Source organism: Beta vulgaris, chromosome 5, assembly GCF_026745355.1.
Source record: "Beta vulgaris subsp. vulgaris cultivar EL10 chromosome 5, EL10.2, whole genome shotgun sequence".
Lineage (NCBI taxonomy): Eukaryota > Viridiplantae > Streptophyta > Magnoliopsida > Caryophyllales > Amaranthaceae > Beta > Beta vulgaris.
Window position 1 is genome coordinate 1,753,477 of NC_079206.1, and position 26,064 is coordinate 1,779,540.

At 34.2% G+C, this 26,064-nt stretch overlaps 5 protein-coding genes across 7 annotated transcripts; 3 read left to right on the forward strand and 2 right to left on the reverse strand.

The window, feature by feature from the left end:
- Nucleotides 1-1,669: 1,669 nt before the first annotated feature.
- LOC104908210 (bidirectional sugar transporter SWEET4) lies at nt 1,670-4,532 on the forward strand. Its single transcript, XM_010697300.2, has 5 exons — nt 1,670-2,082; nt 2,234-2,270; nt 2,785-3,163; nt 3,539-3,658; nt 4,121-4,532. Exons 1-5 carry the CDS (start codon nt 2,040-2,042, stop codon nt 4,310-4,312), a joined length of 771 nt encoding a protein of 256 aa, XP_010695602.2. The 5' UTR covers nt 1,670-2,039; the 3' UTR covers nt 4,313-4,532.
- A 901-nt stretch (nt 4,533-5,433) lies between these two features.
- Nucleotides 5,434-5,729, reverse strand: LOC109136562 (histone H4-like). The gene has a single exon (XM_048645238.2). It carries the CDS (start codon nt 5,727-5,729, stop codon nt 5,541-5,543), a length of 189 nt encoding a protein of 62 aa, XP_048501195.1. The 3' UTR covers nt 5,434-5,540.
- Nucleotides 5,730-6,045: 316 nt separating this feature from the next.
- Nucleotides 6,046-10,154, forward strand: LOC104908209 (disease resistance protein RPV1). Of its 3 annotated transcripts, XM_048645236.2 has the most exons (5): nt 6,845-6,976; nt 7,303-8,431; nt 8,642-8,986; nt 9,161-9,394; nt 9,479-10,154. In XM_048645236.2, the coding sequence occupies exons 3-5, from the start codon at nt 8,671-8,673 to the stop codon at nt 10,066-10,068; spliced, it is 1,140 nt and encodes a 379-aa protein (XP_048501193.1). In that variant the 5' UTR covers nt 6,845-6,976; nt 7,303-8,431; nt 8,642-8,670; the 3' UTR covers nt 10,069-10,154. The 3 variants fall into 3 exon arrangements, with proteins under 3 accessions (XP_048501192.1, XP_048501191.1, XP_048501193.1); XM_048645235.2 differs by lacking the exons at nt 8,642-8,986; nt 9,161-9,394; nt 9,479-10,154 and having other exon boundaries at nt 6,046-6,976; nt 7,303-7,718; nt 7,799-8,431; XM_048645234.2 differs by lacking the exons at nt 8,642-8,986; nt 9,161-9,394; nt 9,479-10,154 and having other exon boundaries at nt 6,046-6,976.
- Nucleotides 10,155-11,346: 1,192 nt separating this feature from the next.
- LOC104908208 (histone H4) lies at nt 11,347-11,883 on the reverse strand. Its single transcript, XM_010697297.4, has one exon. It carries the CDS (start codon nt 11,809-11,811, stop codon nt 11,500-11,502), a length of 312 nt encoding a protein of 103 aa, XP_010695599.1. The 5' UTR covers nt 11,812-11,883; the 3' UTR covers nt 11,347-11,499.
- A 5,311-nt stretch (nt 11,884-17,194) lies between these two features.
- Nucleotides 17,195-25,227, forward strand: LOC104908202 (uncharacterized). Its single transcript, XM_057395328.1, has 2 exons — nt 17,195-17,576; nt 24,599-25,227. The coding sequence occupies exons 1-2, from the start codon at nt 17,267-17,269 to the stop codon at nt 25,072-25,074; spliced, it is 786 nt and encodes a 261-aa protein (XP_057251311.1). The 5' UTR covers nt 17,195-17,266; the 3' UTR covers nt 25,075-25,227.
- Nucleotides 25,228-26,064: the final 837 nt, after the last annotated feature.

Sequence of the window (26,064 nt, forward strand, 5' to 3'; positions counted from 1 at the left end):
TAAGGATTAGAGTTGGCATGCAATTAACAATTAACATTCATGATAGTACCCCAAAATACGGTAATCAACATAGATCAGCAGTTGACGCTAGTAGTAGCTTATTCTGTAACTCTTCCAATAATTTTTTTTCATATAAAAAAATATGACACTTTTTCGGGCGCCCTGTTCTTTAGGGTCGAGTCCTGGATTGCTTTTACAAGAAGCCCCAAATAACGGTACCCACATATTCCAGTACCCGAATAACAAGGAAACCAATTATGAACGCCTCTAAATAATACTCCCTCCGTTTCATTTTAATTATTACACTTTGATATTTTACACTATTCACACATTTTACTTTGACCATCATTTGTGACTTATACGCAGATGAAAATATAGTCATGTGGGACCTTGATAGATTCATCATAACATTTATCTTATTAATATGTACTTTTTATAATTTTGACAAATACAAAACTAAGATATATGTCCTCAAAGTTTTGCATTGGCATGCGTGAAAAGTGTAAGTGTGTAGATTAAAATGAAACGGAGGGAGTAAACTCTCATTAATCGATTACATTCTTTAGAGAAAAACGCAAAAAAGAAAAAGAACGACATTAGCTGTTGAATAATTAAAATTTAATGCAAAATATAGATTGAGCTCGGGACATCGTCCGGGTCAACAACTAGTTGAAGTTTAAAAATGGATAATCTTAACAGAATTAAGATGGTCTAAATAAAATTCAAAAGATATAATAAAATCTCAACATCTTTCTGGTAATATTAAAGTACTATTAGTAACTAGTCTATTATTATTGTAGAATACTTAAATGAACCCAGTGCACACTAACTTAGTGTGCTCCGAGTTGTTATTTGATATTAACTTCATATAGTGAGTTTTTTTAGAGATATAGTGAATTTATATACAATATAGTGTATTTTATTGACAGAAAACATATAGAGAAATTATATGCAATATAATGGAAGATTTAATTCTAATGTTTTAACATGCAAGGAAATGTAGGTTGTGTAGTATATCTTGGCACGTGCTTTAATATTTAGAAAAATTTAGTTTTTGCATGATATAGCGCGTGTCTTAATTAATGATATAGTGATTTTTTTGCATGACGTAGTGAGTTTTTGATCGATATAGTGGATTGTTCATAAATAATCTAGTTTCTGCATGTTATTGTGAGTTTCTTCATGATATAGTGAATTGTTTAGAAATGATGTAGTTTTCGCATGATATAATATGTTTCTAAACGAAAAAGTGATAGTGGATTTCTGAATGATATAGTGAGTTTCTAAAATGATGTAGTTTTTGCATGATATATTATGTTTCCGAATGATATAGTGAGATAATGCATGATATAGCGGAATTCTGCATGAATATATTGAATTGTTCGAAAATATACTTGCTTTTGACGTAGTGTACACTAATATTAACATGAACCGGCTCAAAATTTCGATTTCAAATAGTCATACGGAGAGAGGAGAGGTTGAAAACATTAATGAGGATAAGTTACAAATGTCTATTATACTTATGATTGTGAATGACATCGGTATGGCCTTGGAAATAAAATTGAGATACTACAGAGATAATAATAATTTGCAATTTGCAGTTTGCAATTTGCAAAGGCCATAATATATGCCATTTAAGAGTCTAGAAGGCAGTGCCAAAATTTTGCAACATCTTGAAATTACTAATATTCTCTCTATATAAATTCTAACACGCTTCTATCTTGTGTAAATCTCAAAGTCTCAGCATTCTCACTTGCATGTGTGATGTGTGTAATTTCATCTCTTCATATTTTCGTGACCTCCCTAGTTTAAGTGCAACATGCCATGCAAATGAACCAGTTTTAATTGCCTTTCTTTTTTCCCCTTCTTGGCAAATTTTTCGAATTTGGTGTTCATCTTACATTTAGAAATTTCAATTAATCACAAATTAGTACCCAAATCATATAAAAAAACCTTTCTACGTCCAACTATATACCCTTACATATTTTAAATTTCCACAAATTTAAACTCCTTAATCCAGTTTTTTTCCTTCAATAATCATGGTTTCTGCGGGTGTAATTCGTTTTGTAGCTGGGATTATCGGTAAGTATATTCACAAACTATATTAAATTACAAATAAGAAGAAAAATGAAGTATTTATTCTTCAACGAATGCAATATGTTGTAACTTATATGTATTAATTTCTTTCCTTGCAATATTGTAATTAATAAAGTTGGTTTATTTTGGTTTGCAGGTAATATGACAGCTTTTTTCTTATTCTTGTCTCCAGTGTAAGTTATTCATGATGGATTTGCTTCGTACTATATTCATGTGTATAATTAACAATATATGAAGATGAAGCTATATAATGTGTACTCCTGATCTCTTGCTTATACAGTGGAAGGAATCATTATTCATTATAGTAGGTATTTGTAAAAATTCTATATTTTGGATTACAAATTTGTAATCATAAAGATTTAAACCGACGAATTCAACCAAAAGCTTAAGCTGATGGTTGAAGCCCCACGAATAGGTTTATACTCTATCACATCCCCTCACGCAAGATCCCATTGAGCTTAAAGTGTGGATGTAGCATAGGTCTCCCTCATACTAGACATATTCCACTTAGAAAGAAGGGGTGAACGAGATTTGAACCCGTGACATTTATGTCACGCTGGCTCTGATACCATGTCAAAAGATGAACTCAACCAAAAATTTAATCTTATGGTTGAAGTCTCAGAAATAGTTTTATACTCTATGAATTATATTTGCACATGATTTTCATTCTTGCTTTCCATCTTTTAGGCCAACATTTATCGGAATATGCAAGAAGAAGACGGTGGAACAATACTCGCCAGTGCCATACTTGGCCACATTTGTGAATTGCATGCTTTGGGTTGTGTATGGTCTGCCTATTATTCACCCTAATAGCATTTTAGTGGTGACAATCAATGGAGCTGGGTTTTTTATTGAACTGCTTTATTTGATACTCTTCGTGCTTTACTCTGACAAAAAGAATAGGCTCAAAATTGTGTTGATTGCAATTATTGAGATCGTAATTGTGGGAATTATGACTACCTTGGTCCTCAATTTTGTTCATACTACCAAGCGTAGGTCTTCAATTGTTGGTATGATTGCCATCATATGTAACATCATGATGTATGCCTCTCCTTTATCCGTCTTGGTAATTATGCTTAATTAATCTCCCTTTCTCTTCACTACTTGCTAATCATCAGTACGCGAAACTAGAATTATTTTCTAAATTACTTGATATTTCTTCCGTTTCAAATTAAATGCAATAGTTTCTAAAAACGACAATTTCAAATTAAATGCAACATTTTACTTCTTTCTATTCTTGGTAAAGATTTTTAAGTATGAAATTATGAATATACCCTTACTAAAACTAATTAAACCTTATTAACTTAGTCACATACCCTTACTTTCTCTTAATCTCACCCTAAGAATAACTTTTGCCTAAGAAAATGTATCATCCAAATTGTTACATTTAATTTGGAACAGAGGAAATAATATAAATCCCTAATTTTGTGTTTTTGGACAGAAATTGGTGATAACAACAAAAAGCGTGGAATACATGCCGTTATCTTTATCAATTGCTTCATTTGCTAATGGCATTGCATGGACAGTCTATGCTTTGTATCCTTTCGATCCTTACATCGCCGTAAGCCTCCCTTTGACCCTTAAATTGCAAATAAATTACATGTTGCAAGTTCTAAGATTTTATCGTTTGTAATAAATTTGACATGCTAATTATTAAATTCCTCGTTCTATTAGCTTATATTGTGTATGTGTAGTATTGCATCTACCAAAATATCCTTCTAATTTCACAAATCAATGCATAATCAAAAATATAAAATCATATAGAAGAAAATCAACCATGCATGTAGATATTATTGTATAGCTATATATTTTACTTAATTTAAGACGTTTGATGATTTTTTTTTTTCGCTACAGTATGTTACTCTGTATACTTCCTTCGTTTCGTTTTAAATGCAACAAAGCGGTATTATTTGTGAGATATAAAATATTCATTTGTTGCATTTAAAACGAATCGAAAGAAGTAATCAGAAAAGACTAGTAAATAGTACGAGCTAAAGAAAATGGCTTTTGTTTTACAACACAGGCACCAAATGGGCTGGGTACACTATTTGCAGTGGTCCAACTGATTCTGTATGCAACATACTACAAGTCCACAAAAGAGCAGATGGCAGCAAGAAAAGCCAAAAATGCAGTGGGCCTAACTGAAGTTGTCTTCAATGGAGACTCTGGAAAAATGGGCCAAATACCACAAAATGGTAGGGCCCAAATCCCTTGAAGCCCAATGTCACCAAGCTCACCCGGCTGATCAAATTCCTTTTTTCCTTTTTTGCTTCTCATGAATTGTCCTTACAATTATCAACCAATAAAACATGGAGTCATTTATGGATATTTTTTTTGTTGGATAGAATTATTAACTGGAATAATGTTATTTTGTTATCAATAATCTCGATTAGTTTTAGCTTAATGACAAGATATTGAGTAGTCTTTAGATTGAATGGTTGATTAATGATATACTTTCTCCATTTCGAATTACTCCGTTATTCATCTATGAGGTTTGACCATGTATTATTTACAATTAAATAAAATAAAATATTATAATATAATATGTTGTTGGATTCGTCTCAATTTATATTTTCATAAAATCAAATTTTTATACTTGACTTTAATATACAATTAAAGATATTAATAGTCAAAATAGCACATCAATAAGCATAAAAATCAAAGTGTAGCGAGTAAAAAGAAATGGAAAAAGTAGAAAAAAAAAAAAAAAGAACTCAGATTGTAATCAAACACTAGTTATTAGACCCGGGCTATGCCCCGGGTAAGAAAAAAATTCATTTATCAACATAATATTTTATGATAATAACACTTAGTATATGTACTTGAGGTCCCACGATCAAATCTTATAGTAAGCAATTTTTTATTTTTTTATTGTACATAGGTTACATGAACTAAAACACTCTAGGGAGAGCGCCACGTGACACAATTCCTTGTTTTCGCACGCTTTTAAATATATTTGGATAGATATGAAGTTCCAAAATCCAATTGTATAATAATTCATTTATATTCATATGATTCGAGTTCAACAATACTAATATATACTTAAATCGTTTGCCTTACGAACTTAAAATTGAACAAATCAATCTATTTCAACTTTCAAGCATAGAAAGTTGAAATACAGAACAACAAAACAAATCCCCCAATTAAAATAATATGAATTTGAATCTAGCTTCATAATCTACACATAGTCGTCTCTAATGTTGAAATTGTCTAATTGAAACAATGAAAAAAAACCAATTGATTATTCAACAGATCTATAAACTCAACTGAATAACATCAACATATTCAGAACCTGCACAAAATCAGAATAGGTATTGGAATTGACCACACTCAAAATTCATCAAACAATTTCATATTACAACTGATTTACCAATTACAATACAAAGATTCAAACCTCCTTTAATTTCCCTAATCAAGTGAAAATAAACCCTAGAAAACGAAACCTAACCACCAAAACCGTAAAGAGTACGACCTTGCCTCGTAAGAGTATAGACAACATCCATGGCAGTTACAGTTTTACGGCAACCGTGCTTAGTGTAAGTGACAGCATCACGAATACCTGATAATACCTTTCTGTGCCTCTTTGCTCCACCCTTTCCTAAACCCTTACCTCCCTTTCCTCTTCCTGACATTTTCTCTCTCCTCTTTCTGGGTTTCTTCTTTCTGTGATTTTTTGAATTTGAATTGTTTTGCGTTGTGGATGTGAATGTGAGATTGTTGTGGGAATGGAGAAAGAAGAGGTGGGTGGTTATATAGTGGATGGATTGTTGAAATTTTGAGATTTGGTTTTGATACTAGAGTAAAGCTCCTCCATAGTCCATAGTCCATAGTCCATAGCCCTGAAAAGAAAATAAAAAAAGAGGTCCTCCATTGAAGAGAGTAAAGTAGCATCTGCAAATTAATAGTAGAGTTTTAGATCTAATTTCTTCAATTTTACGCCATTTGATAATGGCAGCTGAAGCAGTAGGTAATGTCAAATACTCTTGGTCATTTATTAGAGGAGTGAAAGTGGAGGTATCCCGCGTATATGATGACGGTTACCTGTTATTGGAGGAGGATCCAGTGGCATGGATTCAAAGTCACCCAGCTGCTGCTGATCGTCTCTCTGTGCGAATCTTGGAGTTGACATTGGAGCTGTATGGTGTGGATAAGATAACAGACATGATAGGGGAGCTGTCTGAGCTCACACACCTCTATTTCTATTGGTGTGAAAACCTCAAGTGTTTGCCTGACACCATCACAAGGCTGTCCAACTTACAGTTGTTAAAACTTGTAGGTTGTAGTAAACTGGAAGAATTACCAGAAAATTTGGGAGAGCTGGAGAGCCTTACCCATCTCTCTCTTTCTTCTTGTGGAGGTATCAAGTTCCTTCCTAATAGTCTTACAAACCTAACCAACTTGACAACTTTGGATCTTCAGTATTGCAAGTCCCTTAGAAAATTGCCTCCAAATTTGAATGTTGTACACCTCATTATTAAATGTTGCTGCAGCATCAAGGCCCTTCCTACAGGTTTAAGTAACCTGGCCAGCTTACATCTCACACAATGTAACTGTTGTCTTGCCAATTTAAAGGACTCGATCAACTTACGCCACCTCACCCTTCGAAGTTGCCATTGTTCTTCTTATGTTTACACCGGCGTTATAGAATTCCCGGCAAATTTGGATGAGCTGCTACAATTATCTCTTGTTGATATCCAGGATAACAAAGTCAGATATCTTCCTTGGAGCATCACAAAGTTACTCAATTTGCAATTTCTATGTCTCCCCGTGGACTTTATACTCGAAACACTACCATATCATTTGAATGATTCCGTCATCATTCATATCCAGAATTGTCACGTTCGCAAAACTTGGAAACAACTCAAAACAGAGATTGAAGGTAAGTGTTTTCCGCTATTATCTCACGCATTGTTGTTTCATGTTTGCTTCTCTTCCGGTAAATAGCAAATAACAAATAGCATAGCCCTCTTTTTATGTCAAAAAACTTATTCGTACCATTGTGCAAACATGGGAAGGTTATATTTCAAGCATTGTTGTTTCATGCTCTCCTTTCTATCCCAAAAAGTTTGTTTGTCCTCCTAATCCAAGTCCAACCAATTATGCAAATAAGGAAATATTATATTCAGACTATATATAATAATGTTAATATATTTTCCTGTTCTTCAATTTTATTTCTTAATTATCTTCCTCTTTGTCCTCCTCCAGTGGATAATTTGGGAATATCAATGTCTGTACCTCGGAACCCCTCTTGTTACCTTTGGTTGGACTCCAACAAGAGCCTACATCCATGGATGCAGAATAATTACGATTTTCAACCGTCTGTGAAATTCCTCGATTTAAATTTTTGGGATGATGAGTTTGGAGATCTCACGTTGCCGAAAGAGCTCACACATGTGACACATCTCTATATTTCTGGTGATGTAGACCTCTGCCACCTCCCTGACACACTCACAAATATTACCCATCTCTCTCTTCATACTGAAGATGACACTGATGATTCATTTGACTACTTTCTTGATAGCCTAGCAGAGCCATCAAACTTGGTATCTTTAGAGGTAGATCTTAGTGAAACATACTTGCCGTTGAACATCCATCAATTCGTCAACCTTAAATGTCTCACGGTAAGAAATGCCGACAGCAAGCAATTAGTACCTGATAACTGGGAAAAGCTATCTAAATTCAAATCCTTGGTTCTCTACAGATGTTATGATGTATCATTGCCGACACATTTGAATCTCACCAACCTCAAGCTTGTCGATTGCTTTTTCAAGAATGTCAGCTTACTACCTACAAGTATACATCGCCTAGAATTATTGCATAGCCAAGACTGTTGCTGTGATGACGCGTATTGTAGTGAAGAGCCTATAGTATGCTTGAATCAGTTGGTCAACCTAAAGACGCTCTCAATAACATGTTACAAGTACACTAGCAACCTATTTCCCAGCATAGCAGGACTACGCAACTTGAAAGAATTACATTCTCAATATCAGCGGTACCAGAATCAAGTCCTTTCCTGATTGCATCACAAAGCTACAAAAGTTGAAACATGTAATCCTACCCAAGTGCTTCAGAAAGGAAAATTTACCCAATAATTCAAAAACGAAGTACATCACTGATTACACGGATGAAGACTACTACAAGCATAGAGGCTATTATGGTAGTGAATATGAGACCTCAAATATAACCTCTGATGAAAGTAATGAGATCACAGTAGTAGATTCTGCAGAGGTAGCCGACAAAGTGGTTTCAGAATATTCACAGGAAGGCATCATTTCGCAGCAGATATCATCACCCCAACTCCTGAGTATACCTAATGCTAATCAGTTTCTTGAAGGTACGTGCTTCTACTATTTCAGAAATCATTGTGTGGAGTACATTGCAATTCTTCTATCTTAAAATCATAATCTAATTGTCAAATGATCAAGGTAGTGTGCTTCCAAGTTCCAGCACTCCTTAACCCCATTAATGAGATCTGATAGAGCTTGTTTCATAATATTAACTTTTATTGCGTGGGTTTGAATATTAAGTTTGTTTATACAAGCAGATACTCATTTCACTGGTAGAAGCAATACAATGGGCGAAAGTTCACAAGTTCAAGAGATGGAAACTTCATCTACAGGACTCAATTCAAATACAAATGAAATAAATCTCACCGACCAGATGTTGGAATTCGGATTTGGGAACTCATCATTTGATTTTGGGCACATTTCTTATAGTGATGTGACTAATATTGATCATGTTGAGAATAACCATCATGCTTCAGAATATACGCAGAACAACGAGAACCCACCAAGTGATGAGAACCAGGGAAAGAGACAGAAGAAGGAGATTACTCATGAGAAAAATCCATGTCTGATGGATAAAAACATGACACATGAGGAGCTAGGCGGTATGTTTTATCCTTTACAAAGTATTTTCTCAGTTCTCTTTTAAATTCAGAAGTATATCGTGATATGCTTACTGTGACTGGTAATTATCAACTATTTAAAAAGCAAAGTTTGATTTTGACAAGAATAAATGGGAACTCCATTAATTTAAAAGATTCTGCTTTTGGTGCGAATAGAATTTAATCACAATGGAGGAGAGGATGCAGTTTATGAGATCAGTCACAGCGCTTCTTGCGGTTCACCGGACCAAGACATGGAGAATATGCCTGTAGGAAATGATAAAGATTCAACATCCACCGTAGTTCGCCGAGGGAAACGTAACAAAATAGAGTTTAATTTGACTAGAGAGGAACTTGAATCATACTGGTCCAGAAACATGACGGTAGAAGATGTTGCAAAAGACATAGGTGGTATGTTTCCATTCTCTACAAACTATACGGTCATTCACTGCATTTAATTGATAGATGCATTTGATGTTATATGATTCATTCCAGTGTCAAGGTCTACATTTAAACGCTGGTTGAAGGCCTCCGGTATTAAATGGCAAACAAGCAGGATTTCGAAAAGTCAATGTGCCAACAACAAGAATACCAATACTGCATCATTCTCTGGAAGTAAACCTGCAGAGGTCAATTGTCATGAACATGCACCTGAGTGTTTAAGTGATGCAAATGAATGTGATGTCGTTAACAACTTAACCCTTGCTGTGACAATGGATACTGAGGAAGAGCCTGGAGTAGCAACGCAATGCCATAGCAATGGTAGCGAACAGGCCTCTGACACTCTGGTGGGTGCAGATCAGGGTACTCAACAAGAGAGTCCAAGTTTAAGCAAATTCATTGTGAAAGCCACTTACAAAGATGATACTGTTAGATTTCATATCTCTTCAACTGCTAGTTTCCATGAACTAGAAAAAGAAGTGGCCAAAAATCTAAAACTCAAGCTGAGCAAATTTAAAATAAAATATCATGATGAGGAGCAAGAGTTGATGCTAATGACCTTGGACTCTCACTTGAAGGAACTTCTAGATCTTTCAAAATCATCTGGTAGCAAAATTGTTCGATTGTTAATATCTGATTTGTGAATGTCATAATTGAATAAATAGATTTCTTAAGTTACTATTCAGGAAATTGTAAATTACGACACTTCATGAATTCATTGTGATGTTTATGTGTTGTTTTGTGGCACAAATTCTAGCCCGTCACTAAACATCTCCGTTGGTATGCATTATAATTATCTCTCAAGGTTATCTCTAATTTGGTAAATTATGGAGCTATATAGAACTCCATAAGGTAAGATACTAGATAGTTTAAGCTCCTTGCATAGGTCGGCAAGTTTTGATTATACACACTAGATCATTCTGGAGCATGTGAAACAAAGATAGTTCTACCACTTTCCTATGCATTTGTTCAACCCACATCAGCCCTATAAATTGGGAAAATGGGCATCCATTTGCATCATCACATAAAGATCAACCAACAAGCACACAACTACAAGAAGCCATACCTACAAGCCTTTCTCTATACTCACCCTTATAAGTTTTGGGTGATTCTTGTACTCCACACAAAGGAGAGAAGTGTTTCACTTATTATGGAACGGAGGAAGTATAATGGATTTTGGATACTCGTAGCTTTTCTTGCTTCCATTTGAGGATTTTTCCATGTTAAATTGTGTGTCCATCTTTTCCCACTTTCCTTGCCATGTATTTCCTACTCTGTTATTTTGCTCAATCTCTACATCGAAGTGGCTAAGAATTAAAAAAGAATGAAGATGAAGAGTGTATGCTAATCTTGCAATGTCATCTGGAAACTATATAGTTCAGTTGTTTATAATACCGATAATGAAAATTGTAAATTAAAATCCCTGATTCAGAGGATCGTCTCTTTATCCTAATTCTTTCCAGCAAATGAGCAGAAACCAAGATAAAAACAAAGTATAATTATCTATCAACAATCACCATTTTCCTTCAAGATATCAAACATTAGAAATCAAACAAATGAAACTGCAAATTGTTAAGAACGACTTGATATGGCATTACAAATTATTCTCCATTGCAAATTAAGAACTTGATATGGAGTAGCAACGCAATGCCATAGCAATGCAAGTTGTTTGAAGAATTAATTGCAAATTTCATATACACGATCCATATTGCAATTACATCGGAAAAACGAACAAATAATTCTTCAAACTACATTTGAATCTAAACACAAACCCTAGGAAAAAAGAAATCTCTAATTGAAACAATGAACAAAATCAATTGATTATTCAACAGATCTATAAATTCAGCTGTATAACATTAACAAATTCAAAAACTGCACAAAATCAGAATAGGTATTCAAATTGAAGACAGTGAAAAATCATGTATCACAATCAAAAGTGATCAAAATATTTCATATAACAACTGATTTACCAATTACAAATACAGAGATTCAAACCTCATTTGATTCCCCTAATTAACTGAAATTATACCATTAAAACAAACCCTAATTAACAACAAACCCTAGTAAAACGAAATCTAACCACCGAAACCATAAAGAGTACGACCTTGCCTCTTAAGAGCATAGACGACATCCATGGCAGTAACAGTTTTACGGCGAGCATGCTCAGTGTAAGTGACAGCATCACGAATAACATTTTCCAAAAAGATCTTCAAAACACCACGAGTTTCCTCATAAATCAAACCACTAATTCTCTTCACTCCACCTCTTCTAGCCAACCTACGAATAGCAGGCTTAGTGATACCCTGGATGTTGTCTCTCAACACCTTTCTGTGCCTCTTTGCGCCACCCTTTCCTAAACCCTTACCTCCCTTTCCTCTTCCTGACATTTTCTCTCTCCTCTTTTGGGTTTTTTCTTCTTTCTGTGATTTGTGAATGTATGAATGTTGTGGGAATGAAGAAAGAGATTGTTGGTTTTATATAGTGGAAATTTTGAGATTTGGTTTTGGAGGGGGTTATCCCGCGTCAATGTGAGACGTTGGATTTTTTTTCATCTAATGGATGAGGATGTCGATCCGTGTGCCATGTAGTGAATCATTCTGGGTCGTCCATCTTTACTTATCTACGGTCGATTTGGGATGATTGGAATTTGGTAGGCTAGCCAGTTTTTGCCTTTTTGACAACAGCAAAATTCTGATTATTTTCTGAACATATATTTGTTCTATAAATACTAGTTTTATATGCACACGATGTGTGCGAAAATACGTAGAATTTTTTTTAAGGGAGGTAGAAAACTAAAATAATTGTAAAGTAGGGATTTCGAAATTGTTGACAGTTTTCTTTTTGTAATGCTTTTTTTATCGTATTTTACTTTTTTAATGAATTACGTAGTTCTCTTTCTTTTTTTTAATTAAAGTAAGCAGTCACTCCTTTTCTTTTTCTTTTTCTATTTTTCGGTGTCCTATCACTCTTGACATATAGAATAGAGATAAATTGTTCTTCTCTCAAAGTTAAGTTTTTTAAGCTATCAAGGAAACAGAATAAATAATGCATATATGTAAATGATGTAATAAGTTCAAAAATATGTATTTAGAAAAATTACTTTATTTAACTCTTATTAAATGTAATGATGTTAACAGTTATTTTTCCTCTTTTTTATTTAAAATATTTAGTCATTTCGAATTTTCACAGTCTTTAATATATAACGTTAATCGTTTATATTTAGCTACAATTTATAAAAGTAATAAAAAATTTATATGTTGTATACTATACTCCCTCCGCTCTAAAATATATTTTCAATTTCATTTTAGGCACAGGAATTAAGAAAACAATGATTGTATTATTATACTTGCATATGAAGTTGTCATCGATTTCAATATATTATCATTAAAAAAAAGTTTTTGAAAATTTTTACCACCTTATAAATAGCTTCTTTTATATTTTACCACCTTTTGTTTTTTTAAAATTTTACCACATTAAAATTTCCAACTCGTTAAAAATCACCACCTTGACTCAATTCCGGCGATAGGGTCCAAATAATTGTTTTTATGTTTAGTTTTCCCCACTTTTTGCACTTTACCCTCGATTTCTCATTTTCAATTTTACCACCTTAGATTTTTCAACTCGTTAAAAATCACAACCTTGACTCAGCTCCGACGGGGCGCCGATGGGGACGAAATAATTGATTTAAGTTTAGTGCTTTTTTTTCCACTTTACAATCGATTTTTCATTTTCCTTCATTAAAAATCTCAATTTTGTCTCTCAATCCCTTTGAAAACCTAAATTTCTTTGATGGAAAACTAAATCAAGTTACGACTTGACCACTTTTTGACAAATTCGACCTCAATCAAAGCAGAAATTAAAGATTCTACTATTGTTAAAGGTATGATTCCTCAATCCAGTTTAACGGGTTAAGATTTTTCCTCAATTTTGGTCATTTCTTGTTGTAGACACAAAATCGTGTCTCCCCATTGAGTACGTAATGCTAAAACATATTGTCGTCCTAAATGGTCTAGTCGAAAAGAAGAACAATCAAACAAGTTATGTGTCGATGTGCGTCTGGTGCAAAGTTGTGCGTAAGGCACACATATTGTGAGTCAAATGCAGAGCAGTGTGCTAGGCGCACAATTTTCCTTTATTTTCTTGGTTCATTTTTTGTTTTCTTAACCTATAAATACCTCGTTTCTTTGTACGACTTTTATACATACTCATACTCAAACATTCATACATTCGAATTTCTTATTTGAAGTTTCAAGATTGTTCATTTTACAAGTCGTATATAATTTACGAGGATCAATTCTAATTGAATTCTTATTTTACTAACAATTTATTCGTCACAATGTATATATTCAAAGAATTAACGTTATTCTGTACATTTTTCTTCAATCTCCGTTCAATATTTTTATATTTTCTTCACTGATTTTTATTGTTCTTATGCATGTTGTATGATTTAATGGTTTCGCAAACCTCACATTATTTTTATTGCTAACCGGATACCTAAAAAGTTGTTTTACCATTAAATTCAGATAATTTGGATAACCTGTTAGGTTCCCTGTAATTTTCTTGCTTGATAACATGTTACCAAAAATTAGTTTTTTATTTGTTTAATGAGCCGATATAAACTGATTATTATATTGCATTAAAATATTATGTGGTTGTTTATTTTCATAGATATAGATATGAATTGATATTAATTAGAGGTCATCACAGATCGAATTTGATTTATGATCTTATTCGTATCCTCACCCTCCAAACTCAATATATGGTTCATTGACTATTAATGGAGTCATGATGGGGAAATCTGCATTGAATAAGTCTATAAGTTGTCCATACAATTTCTCAATATATAGTTAGGAGTATAGTGTTCCTTTAAAGATTTATTGGCGACTTCTCTCTATTTCAAAATATTTCTTAACAAAACTTTTACAATGAGATAGTCAAATACGCGTTCACATCGCGTCGGCGAATAAGAATACACCTACTCTTATTCATTGAATTTCTTGGTAAATTGGGACATCTACGGTGTTTTTTTGCATTGTGCTTGCTTTGGTACTCATTCATCTTAAATATTGTAGGCACATAATGTCTTAATCTTCTTTTCAAACCCGCCAAAATGCAACTTTGGAATTCCTCTTGCTGCAAAAGTTTTTTTTTTAAAAAAGAACGTCTTTAACACGTCACGCAAATCATTAGGCTTAGGAGATTTATGTTGGATCATGCATACGAGCCCATCCGACGCAAATCCGCAAATCCCTCACATTTTATCTATCTTTAACCTAAAACTCTCATTCACTCATCTCTCACTCTATAACTGCCGCTCCATAGCTCCCTTTTTTCGATCTCCTGTGAAATCTTCAATCGAGCCAATATTTTCCTCCTCTTCTCCTTTCCTCATAAAATTGAGCGACGAAGGTTACAACTGGGATGGCAATGGGTAGGATATGGACATGATCCTCTATTTGGTTAAACTACAACACCTACTAAATTCAGCGAAAAACATTAAATAAAACAAGATGCACAGAATAATTAAAGCCAAATATTCCCATTCACATTAAAAACTTATGGAATAAAAATTTAGAACACATATGAGGATAATCCATGTTGGACAATTTAAAGAAAAACACAAAGATGATCACCTTCATGAGTTCCGACTAAGACTGAACATGAACAAACTCGTCACTACTACATGCTCTAGATCTAAGAACTAAACTATAACCCCATAAGGGGGTTGGCTACACCAGACTAAGGCTATGCTAAAAGGTAATTTGCAAGTTGTTGTGTTTGTGTTTGTTGTTGTTTGATTGATCATTTCGCTTGTATTTATAAACCAATATGATACGTAACTCCAATGCATATTTGGAGGGAAATAATCGGATAATCTTTGATTCATATCATAACTACTTTTCTAATGTTGAAGTATGCACATTTCCAGGGACCCACATAGCTTGCCTCATGATCATGTTGTTACCCTCCCATTTCTTCGTCTTTGTTTGACTTCCATCTCATGAATGCTTTAATTGATTATTGGGCTTCTATATTAAAATAAATATTAAACCTTTTGAGGCTTAACACAACGCACTATAATTAATATTTATTCAACATCTAAAAATGGTAGTAACATCATCATAAAATATATTGCATTTGGAAAGTTATAAAATTCAAACAAAACATGAGTTTTCCAATTTCTAATTCACCTTCTTCATTTTGAGGAGGAATACTACTTGACGGAGAAAAAAGTTTGTTGGTTCAATTGACGTTGAGGAAAATTTGGACTAAAATTATGTCCACTCTCCTTTTGTGTTATTTATGAAATAGTTCTCTTATAATGTCATCATAAATCTAAAATACATAAAAACTAGCCATTTGTGCACGCGATGCATGACTGGTTTTTGTTTCAAACATAAATTTTAGCCTCTTGGGCATCATCAGGGGTAAAAGTTTGAACATTTGGCATTTCTTTTGGCTCAATTATGTGGTTAAGCCTCAATCACTTAACCCTTCTTTTATTAATTTTATTTAACTTATTATTTCTTTAGAGTTTTTAAAATTAAATTTAATGAACAATAAAAGAATTTTAAGTGAATTATTTTTGGAAATTCGTACGTTGTATTAACATAGTCTTTTGTGTTAGATAAATCATTTCACTTTGTTAATTGACGAATTTTGTTTTGATACAACACTTGATTGTGTTTGTGAATTAATTATAAGATATTTGATTGATGTAATCTTATAGTTAATTTTCTTATTTTGGTGGTTCAATTATAACTTGATTGCCTTCAACATTTAATTTATTTCATATAGTTTTGTTATTCGATGAATAATCACACCACTTTCACCAGCTTAATTTGATTTTCTTCCCAAAAGTCTAATATTTTAGTTTAATTACTCCACACAAGTCTTTCTTTTTAGTTCATTCATCCTGCGTTGACTCCCACCTCCCATTGCATTTTATATATATTGTAGCATCGACTCTATAACATCTTCTCCATTGTCATTACTTATGACTCAGGGTATGTTTTCCCGAGCTTATTTTCGGATCAATTTAATTCAGTTCAGCTTTGGACAATACTTTTACTTTCACATATCACTCTTCATTTCAGTTCAATTGTTTTATGCCGAAAAAAACAGGCCCTTAGTGACTCTGTCACTGCTCATTGGTGTATTCAATAAGGTAGTGGCTGCTCCAATGGTTAGAGGTTGAGATGATAACTTTATACTTTCTCCGTTTTTTATTAGATGTTACACTTTTAAAATCACGGACTCCTAGGTAATTTTTGGAGTGGAGAGAGATAGAAAGAATGAAAAACAAAAGGGCCCCACGTGAACAGTGATAGAGAGAGATAGAGAGAAGTTATTACCCAAAATAAAAGTGTAACATCTAATTCAAAATTTCCTAAAGTAGAAAGTGTAACATCTAAAAAAAAAAACGGAGGAAGTAAGTACTTAACTATTATAAAATGTTACAACCTTTAATAAGAAAAAAAAAACAAATGTTTTTAAAAAGCCCAAATAAGTTGAATTCAATTTATTTGGTGAGGTGAGTCCCCCACAATTCCCCGCCCATCTAAAGAGCAGTCCGCAAGGTTTACATATCCGCTCTATCAACCGTCAGATTAAACAAATCTACGACTCAGAAAAGCTCATACCATTTCACACGGATCGACATCCCAATCGTTGGATGCAAAAAAAATAAACGTCTTTCAACAACGCGGGATAAATCCCTCCAAAAACCAAATCTCAAATATTCCACTATATAAAACCCACCATCTCTTTCTTCATTCCCACAACATTCATACATTCACAAATCACAGAAAGAAGAAAAAAACCCAAAAGAGGAGAGAGAAAATGTCAGGAAGAGGAAAGGGAGGTAAGGGTTTAGGAAAGGGTGGCGCAAAGAGGCACAGAAAGGTGTTGAGAGACAACATCCAGGGCATCACTAAGCCTGCTATTCGTCGTTTGGCTCGAAGAGGTGGAGTGAAGAGGATTAGTGGTTTGATTTATGAGGAAACTCGTGGTGTTTTGAAGATCTTTTTGGAAAATGTTATTCGTGATGCTGTCACTTACACTGAGCATGCTCGCCGTAAAACTGTAACTGCCATGGATGTTGTCTATGCTCTTAAGAGGCAAGGTCGTACTCTTTACGGTTTCGGTGGTTAGGTTTTGTTGTTATTTAGGTTTTTAGTTAGTATTTTAATGTAATTTGTTTCTATATAAGTTCAGTTGTTTAGTAAAAAATGAAGGAGAATTTGGAATCTCTTTGATGTAATTGCAAAATCTATGATTATATGAAAAGTTTAGCTATCATTTGGTTATGATTTACAAATTGTCGATTGATTTTAGTTTTAGTATAACGAATTTTGGTAATTTTAGGTTTAATTCATTGAAAGCGTGTTGAGATGTCGGTTTGTAGTTGTTGCTTGTGAAGATAAACATAGATCTGAAATAATGATTAGCTAACCATTATTTTGAGTAGAAAGTAGTGGTAGATTTTGATGCTGGATATAATTCATGTTTTTGATTTGTATATATGTGTTTGATGGTTAGTAAGAGTTGATATGTTGATGGAATGTAGAATGTTGTTTGAATTTTAATATTAGATGTTGATTGCAGATTGATATATATACTTCATCGGTTTCGTTTTAAACACAACAAATGGTATTTTGTTGCATTTAAAATGATAATGCTACTTCATTCCAAAATATTCAATTTATTCCTAAAATCTCATTACTATCAATTACCACTTGAGAATATCGTATTGGTTAGTAATGAAAATTAATAGAGGGAAATTCATGTTTTCTGATAAAGTTCCATTCTCATGGTCATTGACAGGAAAGCTTTTTTACAAATTTACGCCAAGTTTTATTATCATTACTACTATTTATTAATACTAACCAAGCGGGCTGCAAATCCTCTAACCTTAGAAAGGTTTGGAAGGAAAAGGCAAGCTAACTCTTCCTTTCCCCTTTTCTCTACTTCCCTCCCCTTCCTTTCTCTCCACTATTTCTATCCAAACATAGTGTAAATGACTAGATAAGAAGTTTTAGGTAAGGATTTATGTCAGATAATTACATTTTGGCTTACAGAAGGTCAGAAAAATTCAAGCAGCAGCAAAAGCTCCTTTGGGGAATTAAAGATGCAAAAGGAAAACATCAGCTTTGCTGCTGTAATATTGTATGAGAGAAGTCAGGATAATGGTTAAAGTTGGATTCGAAATGGGCGAATTCGGGCCAATGATAAGAGGCAGAACATGAACATAATGGATGCTAAGATCATGTGAATTGTGCGGTAGTCCTAATCAACGGCTGAAATAACTCACTGGTGCAGCTTAGCAGATGGCCAAACCATTTACCGTACTTTCATAATATCAATCTTTATGGACAATAAATGGGCGAATTGACCAATTCGGTAAAAAAAAAAAATGGACGATGACAACAACTTGGTAAATTAAAAAACTCAGACGATAAATTGGTTAATGAAATTGGATCTGGTGACAATAAGACCATGAATTAGGTAATATTGTAATAAGTGTCCACTTTCGCATAATAAGTGTATTTCACTTGTTCCACTTTCAATAAGTGAATTTCACTTGTTCGGCTTTTGCGTTTAACATAAATTTATTACTTTTTTTCCAAATAGGATCCCATGTAATTACAAGTTAAATCACATTGTTATATTTTTTTCCCCCAACTTTGTAATGTGTCTCGTATAAATGAAGAAATTATGTAGGTTCTTTATATTATGATTTTTTTAAAAGGTTATGAATTTAAATTAGTGATACATGTTTCTAAATGTACATTGGATAACTTATTTTTAATGATAACTAGCACCACAAAACATATAACACTAATCTTATATGCATGCGATGCGTGCGTTAATTTCAAAAATTGTTATTATATACTCCATCCGAAATATAGTTATGATTACTCTTAATATATGAAAGATTAATAGTTAGATGAATCTAGATATATTAATTCGCTAATGCAAAAAACTAACAAAGGTGGTGAGTAATTTTAATACTTCCTCTGTTTCTTTATACCTGATACACTTTTAAAATCACGGACTCTTAGGCAAGTTTTAGAGAGTAGAGAGATAGAGAGCAAGAAAACAAAAAAGCCTAATGTGAACATATGATAGAAGAGTGATAGAGATAAGTTATTACTGAAAATAAAAGTATAACATTCATCCATCTTAATTCTGCCATACCTAGGATACGCGCGCATCTAGACTCCCTAGTGCTTCACCTCCTCACGATTCTCCTCAGCCACCGTAAAATTATCTCTTTCTATCCTAAAATCTTGCACGCATAGCAGAGATTTGGCAACCTCTCGTACTTTAACTCAACAATCGCAATACTTTCATCCATTGAACGTACTTGTTGAATGCGGCGAAGAGGCTTGGTAATATCTAATAGAATTTTCAACCTGGCAAACTTATCCCATGCAATAAGTCCATCCCAATCCACTTCGATGCCCTCCTCCAACCCTCCTCCAATTGCCCTCGCCCTCTTCTTGGTTCGACTATCCGTGGGCAGGTTATAGAGCCTGATCCCAAAAGGAGTTAATGTTATTGATATGTTTGGGGGTTGAGCACTACCTTTAATATCCTCCAACATGACCAAGTTATTGTCAAACGTCTAAGGTCGACCTGCTATAACTTTCTTTTTGTCTCGCATAGAAGCAAACTATATTACAAATAACTCGTTCTCAATTGATTGAAAGAGTGCACATTTTGAAACCATCCATATTTCGTTCATGTTCTTTAGATGGCATCAATATTATAGGGCCTAATCGTAAGTACTTTACCTACACTTGATAGGTTGGTTAATACTCGAATCTTCATTGTCATCAGGTTCATCATCAAAAGCTACAATCTTACTCTCATCATCTATAATCCGCAAATCTTCACATTTATTAGCAATTTCATCAGCCATAATCGACTGACTGCAATCCTGAAGAGGGAAAACGACTCGAGAATCAGGACTCGCGATGGAAATCAGCCCCACCACTCAAAACCTAGTTCACCCTTGAGGGAGATCTCTTTTAAAATCTTAGTTAAAAAACACTTTTGTATGTATGCACTATGTGTTATGTTCCCTTTATAACTTTAAAAACTTAAGTTGCAAAGAATAATCTATACAAATATATTAAAAGACGTGTGTAACAATGTATGCACACCACGTGTCACCTTTGTTACTCCACTATAATTGCCCAATGTGTACATAAGTTATGTCGATTAACAAAAGTAAAATTAACTTGAGATTTGAACCCGTGACCTCTTCTATTGTAACATGACACATTTACCATCTCAACCAACTTTTAATCATGCTTTAAATGTCCACAATACAAATTTAAATTACCATTTAGGAAAAGACATAATGCAATAAGAAACCACTAGAGAATCAACCCTCTTAGTAAAAATAAACCCGGAGGCCATCGCTTTGCATTATGAAAAACGAAAACTTCACTTACAAAACTACATAAGTGGAAATAAGGATGTGTAAATCAATATATATTGAAAAAATCTAAAAATCTATATAGCATGGAAACTCTCATGAAGATCATGTTTCCCATTTCCGAAACTCGAGAGGACAAAATTTAGTTGAAAGATCAGCGAGTTTCTTGCCTCGATGATATTCAGTTACAAAATGATATTTTCCCAACTAAAAATCTCTTAGCTAACTCTATAGTCTATGCCCTATTATATACATCTTTTATTGGTAATAAACAAAATTACAACATATTTCTATGCAACAATAGTTATTTTATCCTAAATTTTGGATTTCACGACAAATGAACAAATGAGATGTTTAGAGGCTTTTCGATGCAACACAAATGCGCTAAGCATTCGCGCTATGCTACAAGTCACATCGGCTTTCCTATGAATGTTTAGGAGAAAATATGACCAGTCCCGGAGAATTCCAAAAAATGTCCCCAAAAACAGCCAATACTGAAGGTTACAATACACGCTTGCGTACTGTCTAGTGGCCCGAGATCCAGACGGCACAATGTGCCTTCAAGAGACATGAAATGTCATTGAAAAAGAGTCAAGTGGCTTGAAACGAATATATGGATGCATTTACGTTCATTTTGAGATAATTTCGGGTTTCACTATAAATGGACAAATACGGTGTTCAAAGACTTTTCGATGCAATGCAAATAGTGCGAAATACCCGCGCAATGTTACAAGTCACGTCGGCTTTCTAAGGAACATTTCAAGAACATATGATCATGTCCGGAAAAATCCATAAATGTCCCGAAAACAACAAATAAATATTGAAGGTTATAATGCACACTTTCGAACATTCCCGAGGCCATAGCTCTGAACGCCACGGGATGCCTCCTAGGTACCTGGGAGGTCATTGAAAAGGAGTCATGTGGCTCGGAACGAATATATGGAGGCCTTTATGTTAATTTCGAGAAAATTTTGGGTTTCCCGAGAAATAAACAAATGGGTGTTCACGAGTTTTTCAAAACAACACAAATAGTTGCCAAGCACCCGCACATCGTTACAAGTCACGTCATCTTTACTAAAAATATTTTGGGAGAAAATGTGGCTAGACCCGGAGAATTTCAAACATGTCCCAAAAATACCAAAATTGAAGGTTATAATACACGCGTTCGTACTTTTCACGGTACCCGAGCTACGGACGCCACAAGATGCCTCTTAGGGACATAGGAGATCATTGGAAAATAATCATGTATCTTGGAACGAATATGTGGATGTCTTTACGTTCATTTCGACGTAATTTTGGGTTTCACGAGAAATAAACAAATAGGGAGTTTAGAGGCTTCTCTATGCAATGCAAATTGTGCCAAGTACCCGCGAAACATTACAAGTCACGTTGGCACTCCTAGAAATCTTTTTGGAAAAAAATATGACCAGGCCACAAAAGTCGAAAAATGTGTCAAAAACAACCAAAATTGAAGGTTATATACACGCTTTTAGACTTTCTGGGGGGGCGAGCTCCAAACGCCAAAGGATGACTCTTAAGGGAATGAGAGGTCATTTGAAATGAGTCATGTGGCTTGGAATGAACATGTCGATGTCTTTACGTTCATTTCGAGACAGTTTTAGGTTTCACGAGAATTGAACAAATAAGGTGTGTAAAGGCTTTTTTACGAGACAACACAAATGGTACCAACCACCCGTGCAACTTTACAAGTCACGTTGTCATTTCTAAGAACGTTTCAGGAGAAAATATGACCAGGCCCACCAAACATGTCCCCAAAAACAGCCAAAATTTAAGGTTGTAAAACACGATTTCAGACTTTCTCGGGGTCCAAGTTCCTAGCGCAACGGGATTCCTTCTAGAGACATGGTAGGTCATTGAAAAGAAGTCATGTGGCTTAGAACGAATATGTGGATGCTTTTACGTTCATTTTGAGACAATTTGGGTTTCACGAGAAATGAACAAATGGGGTGTTCAAAGGCTTCTCGATGCAATGCACTGTGCCAAGGAGCCGCGCAACATTACAAGTCGCGGTATTCCTAAGAATTTTCGAGATAAAATATGATCAGGCTTAGATAAGTACAAAAATGTCCCAAAAACAACCAAAATTGAAGGTTATAATACACGCTTTTGGACTTTTTTCAGGGCCCAAGTTTCTAACCTCACGGGATGTCTTATAGGGCCATGGGAAGTCGTTGGAAAGGAGTCATGTGACTTGGAACGAATATATCTGGATGTCTTTACGTTTATTTGGAGACAGTTTTAGGTTTCCCGAGAAATGAACAAATGAGTGTTTCGAGTCTTTTCGAGGTAGCACAAATGGTGCCAAACACCCGCGCAACTTTACAATTCACGTTGGCCTTTCTAAGAATTTTTCGGTAGAAATTATGACCCGGCTCGGAGAAGTAAAAAATTGTCCCAAAAACAGCTAAAATTGAAGTTATAAATACACGCTTTCGAAATTTTCCGGGGTACGAGCTCATAACGCCACGGGATGTTTTCTAGGGCCATGGGAGGTCATTGGAAATGAGTCATGTGGCTTGAAACGAATATATGGATGCTTTTACGTTTATTTCCAGACAATGTTGGGTTTCACGAGAAATGAACAAATGGGGTGTTTAAAGCTCTTTTTCGAGGCAACACAAATGGTGACAAGCACCCGCGCAACTTTACAAGTCACGTCGACTTTTCTAAGAATATTTTGGAAAATAATATGACCAGGCTCGAAGAAGTTCGAAAATGTTCCAAAATACAGCCAAAATTGAAGATTATAAGTAGTAAAAATAAAGGTGACCTGATCCCATTAAAATTTTGTCGAACTAATGCTACCTCCATTCTTTTTCTATTACAACAATATGTAATATAAAATAGTTATTATTGTAATATAAAACGAATGAAGGAAGTATATTGTAACATCATCTCATGTACGAATATATAATATGTAAACTTTTGTGTATTATAGGATCTGTAGTGCTTTACTATTTAATAATACCATATATTATCTATTCTTAAATAAGTAATATGTTGATGGATGTTGTGGAATTAAAGAAAGCAAAGAAATATAAAATAATAATAATGTGTCCTGTGTGCAAAAAGAATTGGCCTTATAAGAGACCATCTAATTTTAATTTAAAATTATGCATTTTTTTTTGTAAGATGAAGGGGACTCACTGGAGGGGGATATAGGAAATTATTCCACTTTTTGAATACAGTGAATAGTTTAAGTTATGTCGATTAACGAAAGTAAAATTAGCTTGGAACAAGATTTGAACCCATGACCTCTTGTTATTATAACATGACACAATTACCATGTCAACCAACTTTTAACCATGTTTTAAGTGTCCACATTATTATATTTGTATTTTTTCAATATTGACTTTTCCTTAATATATTTTAGTAGTAGGATTGAAAAAATTACATATCAAGTTTGCAAACACACTACCAACCCAGAGCAACGCACGGACCCAAATATTAATAGAACAAAAAAATGTCGAAAATAATTTGAATTTGCTGTTGCCAATAACCCAATAGGACTATTAAACAAACAAAAAAGGCAAAACCTAGCCTGCTTACCAAAAGAACAATCCTCATCATTCATCCATATGCAAAATCAACCGTAGAAAACAAAAGATCGACGACCCAGAATTATTCCTTACACAGCACACGGATCGCCATCTTCATCCGTTAGATGCAGAAAAATCCAACGTCTGACAGTAACGCGGGATAACCCCCTCCAAAACCAAATCTCAAAATTTCAACAATCTATCCACTATATAACCACCCACCTCTTCTTTCTTCATTCCCACAACAATCTCACATTCACAACACAACCCAAAACAATTCAAACACAAAAAATCACAGAAAGAAAAAAACTCAAAAGAGGAGAGAGAAAATGTCAGGAAGAGGAAAGGGAGGTAAGGGTTTGGGAAAGGGTGGCGCAAAGAGGCACAGAAAGGTGTTGAGAGACAACATCCAGGGTATCACTAAGCCTGCTATTCGTAGATTGGCTAGAAGAGGTGGAGTGAAGAGGATTAGTGGTCTGATTTATGAGGAAACTCGTGGTGTTTTGAAGATCTTTTTGGAAAATGTTATTCGTGATGCTGTCACTTACACTGAGCATGCTCGCCGTAAAACTGTTACTGCCATGGATGTTGTCTATGCTCTTAAGAGGCAAGGTCGTACTCTTTACGGTTTCGGTGGTTAGATTTCGTTTTACTAGGGTTTGTTGTTAATTAGGTTTTGTTTTAATGGTATAATATCAGTTGATTAGGGGAATCAAATGAGGTTTGAATCTCTGTATTTGTAATTGGTAAATCAGCTGTTATATGAAATATTTTGATCACTTTTGATTGTGATACATGATTTTTCACTGTCTTCAATTTGAATACCTATTCTGATTTTGTGCAGTTTTTGAATTTGTTAATGTTATACAGCTGAGTTTATAGATCTGTTGAATAATCAATTGATTTTGTTTATTGTTTCAATTAGAGATTTACGGTTTCGGTGGTTAGATTTGGTTTTCCTAGGGATTGTGTTTAGATTTGAATGTAGATTTGATTTTTCAATTAATGTTTGGTATTTGGAAGGAAAATGGGGATGGTTGATAGATAAATTATACTCATGTAAGAAGGTGTAGTTAGATTCAATCAATGGACCAGGATCCCTGTCGCAGAAGACGGAACCAGATACATAATTCGTCCACCCCATAATCGAAAGTGGACTCTGATCAGCTGCATCAGTTGTTGTTGGGATGGAAGAGGGCATAATAAACAAAATGTGAAAATTCTGGAGTTCTGAGTTTAGAAGAAGCTATAGAATATCAGACAGATAGGTCTGAAGTTTGAAGTACACATTACTCAATGTGAAAGGATCTCCATTTAGCATCCAACTCTGAATGTACAAAGTCCGCATCCGACCCGCTAAATTTAAGAGACATCCGCCTCCAAGTCCGAATATTCGAACCTCTGAAAATTTCAACCCGAGTCCGACGCACTAAATTCCAAATTTTTTTTTTTATAAAAAACAAATCAAAAAATTGTTTAATACAGAAACAGAAGCAAAAGAGAGATTCCAATCTAAACTGTAATTCTCATCTTAGAAGAGAAAGATTTCAATCTAAACTGAATTTGGCATCAAACTAAAATTTGAAAAAATTTAAACTGAAATTCTCACTCGTTAACTCAGCAGAAGTGGC

Coding starts and splice junctions, on each gene's coding strand:
- LOC104908210 (XM_010697300.2), top strand. CDS start 2,040: ATGGTTTCTGCGGGTGTAATTCGTTTTGTAGCTGGGATTATCG. Junction 2,083..2,233: donor TTTTGTAGCTGGGATTATCG/GTAAGTATATTC, acceptor TTTGGTTTGCAG/GTAATATGACAGCTTTTTTC. Junction 2,271..2,784: donor TTCTTATTCTTGTCTCCAGT/GTAAGTTATTCA, acceptor TCCATCTTTTAG/GCCAACATTTATCGGAATAT.
- LOC109136562 (XM_048645238.2), bottom strand. CDS start 5,729: ATGTCAGGAAGAGGAAAGGGAGGTAAGGGTTTAGGAAAGGGTGGAGCA.
- LOC104908209 (XM_048645234.2), top strand. CDS start 6,046: ATGGCAGCTGAAGCAGTAGGTAATGTCAAATACTCTTGGTCATTTATT. Junction 6,977..7,302: donor ACTCAAAACAGAGATTGAAG/GTAAGTGTTTTC, acceptor GTCCTCCTCCAG/TGGATAATTTGGGAATATCA.
- LOC104908208 (XM_010697297.4), bottom strand. CDS start 11,811: ATGTCAGGAAGAGGAAAGGGAGGTAAGGGTTTAGGAAAGGGTGGCGCA.
- LOC104908202 (XM_057395328.1), top strand. CDS start 17,267: ATGTCAGGAAGAGGAAAGGGAGGTAAGGGTTTAGGAAAGGGTGGCGCA. Junction 17,577..24,598: donor TCTTTACGGTTTCGGTGGTT/AGGTTTTGTTGT, acceptor ACGCGGGATAAC/CCCCTCCAAAACCAAATCTC.